The 13,509-nt window shown below is 38.5% G+C and overlaps 1 protein-coding gene across 2 annotated transcripts in view; it reads right to left on the bottom strand.

Moving 5' to 3' along the window:
* Positions 1 to 13,509, bottom strand: part of Piezo (piezo type mechanosensitive ion channel component) — a 220,079-nt gene that overhangs the window by 200,795 nt on the left and 5,775 nt on the right. For both annotated transcript variants that reach the window (XM_037428842.2, XM_037428841.2), the window contains exons 2-5: positions 8,823 to 9,022; positions 6,957 to 7,055; positions 5,411 to 5,537; positions 3,020 to 3,165 (exon numbers count right to left, since the gene is read on the bottom strand). In XM_037428842.2, coding sequence (XP_037284739.2) covers positions 3,020 to 3,165; positions 5,411 to 5,537; positions 6,957 to 7,055; positions 8,823 to 8,886 — 436 coding nt within the window. In that variant the 5' untranslated portion in view covers positions 8,887 to 9,022. The remainder of the gene's footprint in view (positions 1 to 3,019; positions 3,166 to 5,410; positions 5,538 to 6,956; positions 7,056 to 8,822; positions 9,023 to 13,509) is intronic.

The raw sequence follows: 13,509 nt of genomic DNA on the forward strand, positions 1-13,509 counted from the left end.
ATAGGATCAGAGTTGGACAAGCTTTTCTTAGTAATATTTCATAATGCACTATGTCAAATGCTCTTTTTAGGTTCAGAAGAAAGCAAATTACAGTTTCACTTATATTTCATAATGAACTATGTCTGCAATATTCACTTGGAGTGTAATAGTGGTTCTTTGCAGCAAAAGCCATGTACAAAACTAGTTAGATATTTTCACAAAGCCATTTTTTGCACGTACACTTTTCTAGAAAACCACACAATGTGGACAAAATTGTAATAGGTCTACAGTTAACACTCTCTTGCCTTTCCAAGGTTTTTTGAATTTTCCCAACTTGCCTAGTTAGAATATATTATTCAGTAGAAAATCAAACCTACCTTAAATACCTCTGAATAAATGCAAAGCAATAGTGTTCCTGAACATGCAAAGTTGAATTGCATGCCACAAAATTCCATCACTGCCTGGCAGCCCAGAAATAGAAAGTGACCTTACTACAGTGCAATGTTGACATGACTCAGCAGAATACATTTTTAGGCTTAATACATTATTCAATGTACTCCTGGACAATATGGCTTGTACCAGATAATGCACTTTCATACATTACGATCACAGTTGTGCCCAAAATTGGGTAATACAATTGCATAAAGGGATCTTTACAGATACATCTAGAAATTCTATGTTTACTCTTCGGTATACTAGCTTAAAAGCCACATCCAACAAGCCAGAATGCACATTGCAGAGCACAGCAGCCTCAGTTTTGTGGTAAAAAGATGAATACCAACAATAAGCAATGCCCTTGAACACATGGACATGCTTTGCCGCGAACGCAGCACTGAGTGAGTAAACTGCAGCTTCTCGTTTTAACTTTTCAGAAGAATCTACACCCCTAGACATTGTAAACAAAAAAGTGCAGTGCAAACTGACCCACTACTTTCATGTATCTCAATGAAAGTGGGTTGTTGATGGTGTATGCATGTTCTTTTTAACCTTTTGGTTAATAATATTTCTTTACATAATGAGATTTTACAGTTCCCATGAAAAACATATCAATGAGATTCCATTGTACACCCTAACCACCAAGATTAGCTACAGCACCCAAATTTGCAGATATCACATATGGTGAGACTATAATTTGTACTATCAATGTGGTATATGATATTTATGCTACAGGATGCCATACAAGCAGGCGAATGATGTCTCTTCTAACGGACTATCCCGAGTCACTCAGCGTTTTATACTAAGACCATTATTATTTGTCATGTTCATTAATGACATTACCCGTTAACAAGGCACTCATGACATGATTATGGGATGCTGAAGGCACAAACAGTTATTACAGACAAATCTAACACACGGCTATAGTAAACAGGTACTCGGGTATCTAAAAAAAAATAATCTTCAGTTCAATGCAATCATTTTTTTCATAAATTCAACTAAAACAAATTTGCATTAGTATTTTAAGGCCCATTAATACAGCCGACTTATATAAGATATATAAAAAACTCTAGGTTTCGAAACTTTACAATACACGAAATTGATTACATTAAATTTCTTTGTGTGTGGTTCCACCACAACCTTTTCTGGAACATGCCCATATGAACATTAATATTTGAAATAGGTAAGAGAACTTGCCATCTTTAGAAGGTAGACTATCTAGTACCAGTGTGGGATTGATTGATATGTGGGACTTAACGTCCCAAAACCACCATACGATTATGAGAGACGCCGTAGTGGAGGGCTCTAGAAATTTCGTCCACCTGCGGTTCTTTAATGTGCACTGAAATCCGAGCACACGGGCCTAAAGTATTTTTGTCTCCTTCAGTACCCGTGTGGGAAAAACCTCAATTCTGCAACGTGCTTGTGTGGTCAAAGTCAACTTACTGTATTCTAGTAAGGGGAACCACCACTAGCTATCAAAAACTACTTATCCTTCAGAAGAGTGCTTTGTGGTACATTCATGGTTACTCAAGTGAAAAACATTTTTCCACAGTGCCATTGTTTTACAGTTATGATTTGCTTAAGGTAAATTATATATATATATATAAAGTTAACAACAGTACTTCTCAGATCTGCAAGTGAACCTTATTTACATTGTTGTTTTCTATTCGTCTTTTTTTTCGCACAAGGAAGCCGAGGCCATAGTCAAGCAGGCATTCCAGCCTTTAGCTCCAGCTTCTTTCTCTTACCCGTCTTCTGGGCAATTGCAATTTATTATTTCATTCGCACTGCATTTGTTTGCCTGCCTGTTAAAGGCGCCCTGCAATACTTTTCCAGGTAGCTAAGGAATGGATTCACTAAAGAAGCTTATAGCCTCGTGAATTGACCACCGCCAAGATTTTTAGAATCCATCGAGTTGCAAAGATTTGTCGCATGATGCAATTGCTTTCTCTTTTCTCGTCACAACGAAAGCGCTAAAAGCTAAGCAGGGAGGAATGGCATAGGGGAAGAAGGTATGTCACATATGCCTGGTGACCTTGCACATTATGTCTCTTTTTTTCTAATCGAATGCACCGATTTTCATGCGTGCACGCACGCGCAACACACACACACACACACACACACACACACACACACACACACACACACACACACACACACACACACACACACACACACACACACACACACACACACACACACACACACACACACACACACACACACACACACACAGCATGGTCTCCTGCAGCGGCCCCAGTAACTCCCGAGTGCGCGATGCTCAAACAAGCCCATGGCATGGTACTTGGGCGTATGATACAATTATTTTGGAGTCTATAGTATCATTTGCCAAAAGAAGAGAAACAGATTTTTAGCTGACTGAAAATTTACTGTAAATCCTAGGCCACGAGCTGCGCTATAATATTTGGCTCGCGTGTTCTTGGGAGGATCGACTATCGATCCGCAGCATTTTCCGACCATGCTCAAAAAGTGTTGCAGGGCCCCTTTAAGAATTGACTAAATTCCATGGTCTGTGCATTGCAGAGTAAATTTAATGTGAAAAATCCATCATGCAAGCATTACAGGTATAAAATGTGCTTACCAAGCTTTTCACAAATCACCAAGGTAAAGACAGCTGCAAATAGCACAACAAAGTCGAGGCCAAGAAGACTAAGTGCCTCTGGTGCCTTGATTCCATCTGCTCGATGAAGCCCAACCAATGCTAGAAGGCGTTCTTGTAGGCTACAGCTGTGTATGCAAAAAAGTAAGGTCAAATCTCTATGACGAGGGTGCCAACTATGCTGCTATTATGCCATTCAAACATCAGCACAACAAAATGCTACCAAAAATTTTATGTACAGCAACAGTTATAACCGTATCAATACATAACCTACTATCAAGCACACAGAACATTACCATGCATACAACCAAGTATGCAGCATAGCCAGAGGGAGGGGGAATCAGGAGGCTAGTTTTGCAGCTAGTTTTCAATGGAGGTAGAGTCAATTCCCAGAACGAAGACAAGTGTTCTTTAAGAGGAAGGCTCACTAACCCTTGAGAGCTTCCTTCCCGATTCTACGCTATAGTCTCATTGATGGTAACCTGAACTTTAGAGTAATTTGTGCCACAGTAGAAATTTTCCATTGGAAGCTAAAAATATAAATCAGTGGGTGTCAGGGCAATGGAGTGAGTGCCAGCAATATGTAATATATCAATACCTATTTTGTCTTTTTTTCACTGTCATGGCGGTAAATACAATATGCAGCTTCTAGCAATCTTATGGCAAGCAAATAAAGCTTTGCCAATGATAGTTTAGGACTTCACCAATAAAACCAATTCAAACATGTAGCATGGGTTAGGAGATAAACATGTCATATTATGAATACTGAAGGTTAGAGTTACACGGTACCACATCACATTGATGTGAATGTTCGTCAATTTACTGTTGTGGACACCTAAGCCCCGTGGTTTTCAAGCAACTGATAGCAAGGTACATTGAGCACTCAGTGGGACAAACCTGGAGAAAAAGTGATAGTGATTCATGGAAAAGCAACAAAATTGCATAGTTAGCTCCACATAATATTCATGAAGTAGCCTGTGATAGCATGTGACCACTACCATGAATTTTTCAGAGTAACTTGCTTCGCACTTCCCAGCTGAAGTTCCGGTGCATTTGGCACACATCGTTACTTAGGCCCACTGCATATCACATAGTTTCCCATGCAGTTATTGAAGCTTAATGGTCTAATTGCACAGCCTATACAAAAAACCACAAACAAAATCTGTCAGTACACCTCTACAACAAGCCCCTGAAAAAGCTGAAGCAAGATGAACATAAATCTGCCCGTCCAGTCTCTCCCTGAACAGATGCTGCTCCTTGCACAGAAAGGTGTGCATTGTGTTATCGCATCTCACTATAATGCAATGTTGTTGGCCAATTATTAGGCATTAGTTAAGGTTATTTGTATATTGGTATATGCTTTAAACGAGGCAAAACAATCTTTAGAAAGTTTCAGCTTTCTCTATTTTATATGCATTTGGCTAATAAGAAACAAGGCAGGGATTTCATGCAAACCAATTTTTTAGAATTAAGTCCTGCCATAGCAAAAGAGTACTATAAGGCTAGTTTTTGCTTATTTCTCGAAGAATTTTGCATCACACCTACATCTACAACTTGCAACAAAACCCAAGTTTACAAATGTCAGCAGGCTGGCTCGCTTTCGAACTCCTAGAAAGTACAGTCCATTACTTCATTACTTTTTTATAACCGCCTATACTGGCAGTTAATGTCCAGGACTTTGTAACAGGGCAATGTATGAACAATAAAACAGAAAGCAAGTGTTACACTGCTAGCACAAAATAATACAACAAAGTTAAGGAACTATAAGTAGGATCAAAATAAGCATCCACTTCTTCATATTGCTCATGAATTAAAGACTTTGCAAAAAATGCATAAAGCAGTAATTAAAAGGTAAAAATAGTTTTTTAACCCCTGTCTTGTTATGTGTCTCTTTTTTGTTCGTTCTGATGCACAAGTTCTAGTTTTTCAGGCCAACGTCATAAAAAAATACCAAAGCCTTTGAATGCCCACCCCTGAGCAGCTTTACGAGTCCTCACATAATCGGACATGGCAGCCAGGCGAACAAAACCACATTTTTGCAGTGCAAAAGAAGTTGCAAATATGTACAGTGTAGGCTTGGCATTGAGACGTATGGCATTGAGACGTTGGCATTGAGACGTATACTGTTGCAGCAAATTACATGATATAAATTCCCCATGTATATTTGAGACTATGCTGATTATGAAAAGCATGATGCAAAGCATGTTTGTTAATTTCAATATCGTAATTACAACAACAAAATGTGCACAAACATTGTAACTTTTATAGCTTTATCCATAGTGTTTATAGAAAAGGTATGAAATGAGAGTAAAACATGAAGTGCTATGGTACTATATATTTAAGTTGTTCCATGCTTGTTATTCAATTACTTACCTGTCAGCAACACTGTGCTCTTTGCTGTAGCTTTGTGTTGATAGCAGAACTATTTGGTAGACCACTTGAGCCACACAAAACAAAGTGCTTGCTCCCACAACTGTCTTGAGGTAGCAGTTTGTTCGTACTGAAAACATAGGGAAATTTCAAGTCCATAGCAAAATAAACAGCTGATTCATGAAGACAACCAAATACAATATACTTGTAAATCCTTTATAGACTGTTAATTACATAATTGTCACTCAACTTTACCAAGTGTGACAGTAGTTTCAATATTTTTCAACGGTTCCTACAAAATCTCCCATTTGGCTTATACTTGTCCCGCTGATTCTTCAAAGACAGCAGTCCAAACCATTCAGCTATGCAACATACTATTCAAAACAGCACGATTTCCGTTGTGCAGAGCAAGATTCAGCACCCATTAAGAATTGTGATGGTGCTGGCATGTGCAACACTTGGCCTCATTTCACAATTCACCATGTGTACTTCCGCCACAACACTGATTACACAGACAGGCCACAAGTGTTATCAGGACCGTTTCCTGCAACCACGACTTGGAAAAGAATGCCATAAAGCGGCTGTTCAGACAACCAGAAAGACTTCCACTGGAGATGAAAACAATGGACAGGAAAACGCAAAGTGCATCACATCAGAGACAATATACAGGTTTGATGTCAATGTGAATGAATTTCTATCATGGCATTTAATAGCACTCCATATAATGTTAACGAAAAATATTGAATGACGTAACACTTAACAGCATAACAAGTTTGCACAAAACAATGAAGGAATTTCAGCTGTCTTAACTAGTCTTAAAAACAAGCATCATTTGAAGCAAGTTCACACCACACAAAATGTGTTACATTCTCGCATGTATGACAGCTGAAGCCCAAAGTCCACTTATGAATCTCAGCTTAACATAGAACTACACTTCATTTTGAACAATCTTGTAATAACTGTCACTTCAGCAGAGCAAAAAAAAATGATGGTTCTCGGACACTGCACTGTTCTTTCATAATTTCATGCAACTCGCCCAATCTTCCACGCTTCTGGTTATTCTGATGAGCATAAACAAAAATGGCTTAATTGTCTCAGTGTGAGGATTTCCAATCAATTGAAGAACAACATGGCCCTGCGTTCTTTCCTTGATATTACCATTTTGTTGCTTTCTTTACCAATGTGGATATATGTAAACAATCTTGTAAAATATTTTAATTGACTTTTTGCGCCGCCTTCACATGTTTTCCCTGTTTGGGCGATACTATGAAACATGTAAAAAAAACTTATCTAAAGGACACAACAGTAAACCAAATCCAACTTAATGCCTTCCTTTGACCATATGCAGGAGCCAATACCACAAGAGCAGAAGTTTTTCCACATGAAGTTAACGACAATAAAGCATAAGAAAACATACACACGTGCACATGCACACACAAGAACAAAGGTTCTCAAGCTAATGAGAGTATAGTAATAGGCCAGTTACACCACAGCTCAATGTCCAAGAGCCAACAAGATTTCCTCCGCACAGATAACTATGAAAACTTACCTATATTTGCATTTCTGGAATTAGGTCCAGGAATTAATGGATTGGCCAAGAGAAGAAGTAAATACACAAAGGAGAACGCATTGTAGCGAAACAGCACCGCTGTAATAAAAATAAATTGCAAATGTGATTATATGCCACATTAAATACAGCAACTATAAACAGCATCTATAAACAACAACAACAAACACCTTTAAGCAGCAGCAAACGAATGTACAGCCCTAATCTAAGGTACAGTCCAATAGACACAACAGGAGTACTGCAATGCAAACACTTTTCTGAGCTCTACAAATCAACCCAGAACCTGAGGTCCATGCTGCTAAGTATTTTTATACATACTTGATCAACTCTATGCAGAGCAAACATTTTAAAAAATTCTGCATAGATACTATATGCTGATCTGAACAAGTGATACACCAACAATGAATGTGTAGCAGCGATTTCTCTCTATACTTCATAGAAGGTGCAGGCTTTATTTCTCTCTATACTTTTTGGTTTCCTGGCTTTATTTAGTTACAATTCATCACCACTTCCAGATGAGCATTCTCAATGATACCCTTGTTAATAGACATTTCAGAGATTCTAAGCCAGTTGTGATGCTAGACCACACCATAAATGTTCACAACTACAACAATGCAATCTTTTAACTACCCTCTAACTAATCATGCTTTATTTGCCCTACTTTTCAACATACATTAATTACCACAGACAAAAACCTTTGTATAATCCAGCTATATCTATAGCAAAGATATGTAAAGAATGATGAAGCTAGCCTAAACAAAAAGGAAACGACGACTCTAAGGGTCACCAGCTAGCATTCATAGTTCTTGTAAGCTCTGTACCAACTCTGTACTCATGTGCCTGCTTTCTACAACTATATTCTGAAGCTGAACAGTGATCCACCTTGAAGTGCAAAATTGTGAACTTGCAGTTGTGAATTGCAGTTGTTTCAAGGCTATCTTATGTATAATTACTGCAACATTCCTGAAGGCTAAAACATAATTTCCATAAATAACAGGTTTCAGCAATAAAGCACAATGTGCCACTTTAATAATTCAGTTTCCTACTCAGCAAACACCATATTACCTGTAAAGTAACATTCAAAACCAGTTCTTGGTGAAAACCACAAGTTTAGAGTAACGCAGCTCACTAAAACATTTTGGCATGGTACAAGTATTGTATAAGCACATGACTCCAACTATTCTGGCGCACATTCTAAATAAAACTTTACGAAAGCTTGATGGACATTCAAATGTCTTTTAGCACAATTAGCCCAGTTTTAGAATACATCCCCTGCCTTCCACAACTTATGCTTGCTTCTAATACTGGACCAGTGGAGAAAAAAAAGCTTTGCAAATATATACATCTTCAAAACAAGCATCACCTGCATAAGAACAGTGCATGCTGACACAGCTTTTAACCCTACATCTTGAAGTTCAGAGCTGCACTCATGTTAACCCACTGCATCAGTATCGGCGAAAGAAACCCCACTCATTCAGGCCACAGCTCTTTTTGCTTTGCTGTGGCAATAAATCGAGCTCATCAAACCATTTCAGAGACTGCATCCAAGCTTGGTGGCAGTTATCTGCTTATCCTCTATTCATTATTATGAATTTCTCATACATTAAAGACTATAGTACATTAATTGAGGAAAAACCTCTTTTACTGAATAAGTTGTATTCTTTAGTGCCGCTAGCTGATTTATATATAATTTAACTGTAGATTAATTAAAAGAGAATTGTGCATTTAGTATATAAAAATTTTACTTATAAGTATTTAGTTTAAAAAATGTTATGTAAAGCTTTCTTTCACTGAACTATGCTAACATACATTCTTAAAACACAAAGTAGAGAAACTTGTCCCACATACCTAGCAACAAAACAATAGGAAGTGCAACTCTAAACAGCACTTGGCAAACAACTGCTCTGACCATCTTGATGCTTCTTGTGGCAACAAACGATGAAATGATGTGTTTTGAAGGATAATGAAAGACCTTGCAACTTTCTTCAGCTTAACAGGCACATTCTGCTTTGCCAACTTTTGTGGACAACATCACAGTGTGGCCAGTGCTGTAAAAAAAATAAACGAACAAAATAAACTGTCAAAATGTAGCACTTTAAACCACCCATAAAATAGGGAAATGCTCTCGTACATCTGGGAATAGCATTTATTTGCAGGGCTCATGCCATGCTACTTGAGATCACCAGTTGCTACAAGCAGCTAGCAGAATGAATCACTGCAAATTTCATATCTGTATCGCTAATATACCAGAACAAAACTGGAGCTTAGGCTATTCGCTCAAAGTGCTGTAACTAGAAACAACAGGGTCATGTTTTCATGTCACATCTGCTTTTTGTGCCGAAAATCAAAATTTATTATTTTTTACAAAGGTTGTAAACATCAAGCTTACAATAACATAATTATTCTAAGTTACAGAGGATACCTCTTATGAACTGGATAATCTTGAAACAAGTTATTTCAAAAGGAGTAGAATCTAAATCAAGACTAATATCAACACTAATATCTAGGGTTTAACATCTTATAATCAAGGTATGATTATGAGGAACCCCACTGTGGGTGGCTCTGGAAATTTCAACCATCTGACACTCATGAATGTCTACTGACATCTCACAATACACAGACTTCTAGCATTTCCCTGCATCGAAATGAGACTGCCGCAGCAGGGATTGAACCCTCTGCCTAGATATCAGCAGCCGAGCACCGTAACTGCTACACCACCGCGGTGGACAATCTTAAGTAGCAAAGTCAACAATCTCTGAACATGACAATGTTTTGAAAGGAGAACACCCAGAACTTGCATGGTTAATGGATGCTACAAATAATTTTATTTTGCTCTTATAATTTGTATCAAGTGGACAATCCAAGTAACAGCAGCAGCATAGAGGTATACGGTTTATATTATTACAACTAGGGGCAAAAACACAGATTAAATGACTAGTTAAATATATGATGGCGAAATATAGGTGACTGCTAATCTTTTTTCTGCGACATTATGACATGCCTCTGCAACACATAAGTGCAAGTGATATAAGCGGCTTGGCATGGCTTTCATAACGTCAATAAATGCCTTTACTAGATGCTGCCTGTGGAATGACTTCAAAATGATATCATGCTTTTGTCTTGTCAGATATGACAGCACAGGCTTCTTTCACTATCGACACACTCTAGAGAGCAGAATCGCACCTCAGTGTTTTCACACTTAGTTTGCAATGCAAAAGTGGTGGCAGTCCTAATGAGTCATGATTTTTACAGGCAGACAAGAAGAATGATAGTGGCTTTTAAAGCACATAGGTAGCTGCTGCCTAGAAGTCATGCTTATTACTGTAAAAAGAAAATAACTGTAAAATGCTAGTAAATAATGTATTCTCTAATCTCAAAGCAGTAGCATGAACAGCGAGGACTGTTTTACACTCCTGGCCATTAAGCACCTATTACAAGACTACAAGTGTGCAACAGTAAGCACTGAGGTATTGGAGCATCTGTATTTTGAGAGAACCTGAATTTCATTTTGTGCTATTCTATTACACAAAAGCTACCATTAATTGCAAGCTTCTAGTGACAACAGCCTTAGCATATAAAATAGAGCAAGTGACTTTCACTACCTATAATTTTAGCTTATCCTAGACAACCAAGTTCAACAGAATGAAACTCGTGCCACTATATAAGTACGGTATTCCCCTGTAAAGATGAAGCACTGAATGAACAAAAATTAACACCTATTAAACTGTAAAGCCAGGTTTGTACTTATGCTACAATAACTTAAATGCTAGTGAAAAGAAGCCCTACTTATTCTGGCCACAGTTCCCACTTCTTTTTGAATTACATTGTTTCCTTATCCGATTCACTACCACTAGAAATGGGGGTGGGCTCAACTGGACACTTATAACTCCCAAGGAGCCAAGCCTAGATTTTGAAGAAGCCAGAAGTACCAAGGAAATGTACAACTGCAGTTATTTCTGCAAGGTACAAAAAGTGACAAGCTATTGCTGCCAATATCAATAAAATACTGAAAGAGCAACAAAAAATAACTTTATAACGTAAAGCAAGAGGACAGTTCTGCCTACATGTACCATGACTGATAAATAATTTTCTGACAGCTAATGATGAATGACCACAAAGAACTCGTCACAATAGATGGAGTCCTCCACTTGGAGGAAATGCACACCTGCTCAAAAAAAAAACTGTGTTTCAACAACTGCACATTGAGTTGAGAGGGTTGCTTTAATGAAAGGCTCAGTATTAACTCTGCCCATCTGAGGTTCGTTATCACGCAACGAAGGCATAGTAACAAGAATTTTAATGTGATAGCATAAGAATGTCAGTGTAGCAGAAAATGCAGTGCTGGTGCTATTTTTCATGAGCCAAAAGTTCCAATGGATGATATGAATTAAAATCAGTATTCATGCTGAAATTGAACCCAAGCATTTTGCATGACTGTCAAACATGCTACCACAGAGCCATGAAAGTCCTTGTAAATGCTTTGGAAAAGGACCCTATACAATCGCCATGTCAGATGAGGAGTCAGAGAGAGAGAGACATACTGCATGGAAGAACCACAGAATCCCACCAGGCATTATACCGTGTCAATTGCGGAATGAGTGAATGGCCACAGCATCAACAAAGTGCATAGCTAGGTAGGTGAATGAATGTATTACCTAATAGATATCTAATGGACACTTTGCTACTTCACAAAATGAATTGTGACCTAGTAGGTACATGACAAACTTGCTTTTATAGTAGGCATACGAAGAGAGGTTGATTGTTATGTGGGGTTCAACATCCCGAAACCACAATATGATCATGAGAGTCACCATAGTAGAGGGCTCAGGAAATTTCAACCACTAGGGGTTCTTTAACGTGCACCCAAATCCGAGCACACAGGCCCACAGCATTTTCGCCTCCACCAAAAATGCAGCCACTGCAGCCGGGATTCGATCTCGTGACCTTCGGGTCACCAGCCGAGTACTTTAGCCACTAGACTCCTGCAGCGGGGCTACGAAGAGAGGTTACAACATCAAAGGGGACGTGTACAGATGTTCCTTTCCTCATAGTATAGTTCACAAGCGATACAGGTGATGAGAACAATTGCTTTTCACTCTTCAAATGAGCACCCTCCAAATTTTTGCTGTATGTGCCCACGAGAATGCGGCTGCTGTGGCTCAGGTATTTAAGCCACAACAGTGTGTGTTCAGCAGCACTACTACAAGGCCACCATAGCAGGTATGCAAACTTGCCCTGGCGGCACCACGATGTCAAATGGTCTTGCCATTTTTCCACTGCATTTACAGTAGACTAAAACAGTGAGCGGAAGGCCAAAGGGGGCTGAATTACAATTTTTTTCCATTGCATTACTCAACCAAACTTTTAATGCTGTTATTGCTGTCCCTTTATCTCAAGAATCAAACGCCAAGTGGCAAACATGGAACAAAAACTTTTAATGCAGCATACCTAAAACAAGAAATGGCTTTCAGCCCACAATGGGCATCTCTTGCAGTAGCAGTGGTGCAACGAAACTTGTCGTGCAAGAGGTTTATTCCTTGCAAAATATAATCTTCAAATAGCAATAGTCGCCCCTCCATTATCACTTTATTGGGTAAGACACCGCCTGTGCGCAAATACTAATACCACTAATATAATCTTAGTGGTCTATACAGCTATGTCCTGAGCAAATCTAGTATAACTGGTAATGAAAATTTTCAATTAATATTCCGTGTCTGTTTATGTAGTCTATATGGATAACCTCAGGTTAAATGGTTGCACCTAAAAAGGAAGTCATTTTTGAAATTTCAGTAGCCTGAATGCCTTAAAATAGTGGGTGTAGTTACACATAGTTTATCCAAATTTACCATACTCTACTAATAAAAAAAATTGAGATATTATGTTAGAAGAGCCATGGTAGGGGCCAGTTCGCAACAAGGATGTTATGAGCCAAAACCACAATATAATGAGGGCACAGATTGTTTTTACCATCTTGTCCACTGCGGTGGAACAGTAGCTAGGGTGCTCTGCTGCCAACGCAAAGATTGTGGGTTCGATTCCGGCCATGGCAGTCACATTTCAATAGCGGAAAAATAGTAGAGGAACGTGTACCATGTGATGTCAGTGTACGTTAAAGAACACCAGATGGTTTAAATTTCCGGAACCCTCCACTATGGAGACTCATAATTATATTGTTTTGAGACGTAAAATCCCAGATATTATTATTATTTTTTACCATCTGAAATTCTTCAATATGTGCCTATAATTAAGTGTCCATTCCTCCCCACCACATACAGTCACCATGGCTGGGAACTGAACCCAGGTTCTTGAGCATATCTACACCTTTCATTAAACCATTGGCACTTAATAGCATTGATTGCTGCTAGATGAAATCCTTAACTGAATTCACCAGGCTATTCTTGAAGTTTCAACAAGCCTCTTTGCAGAGCCTAGTTCAAAAGTAGAGCTGAAATGTTGCCATTAAATGCCACGCAAAAGGTTTTTATGGCCCATTCATTACTCTTCGATATAGAAGGCCTGTACTTATTGTATTTTG

The sequence above is a fragment of the Rhipicephalus microplus genome, chromosome X (assembly GCF_043290135.1).
Source record: "Rhipicephalus microplus isolate Deutch F79 chromosome X, USDA_Rmic, whole genome shotgun sequence".
NCBI classification, from domain to species: domain Eukaryota; kingdom Metazoa; phylum Arthropoda; class Arachnida; order Ixodida; family Ixodidae; genus Rhipicephalus; species Rhipicephalus microplus.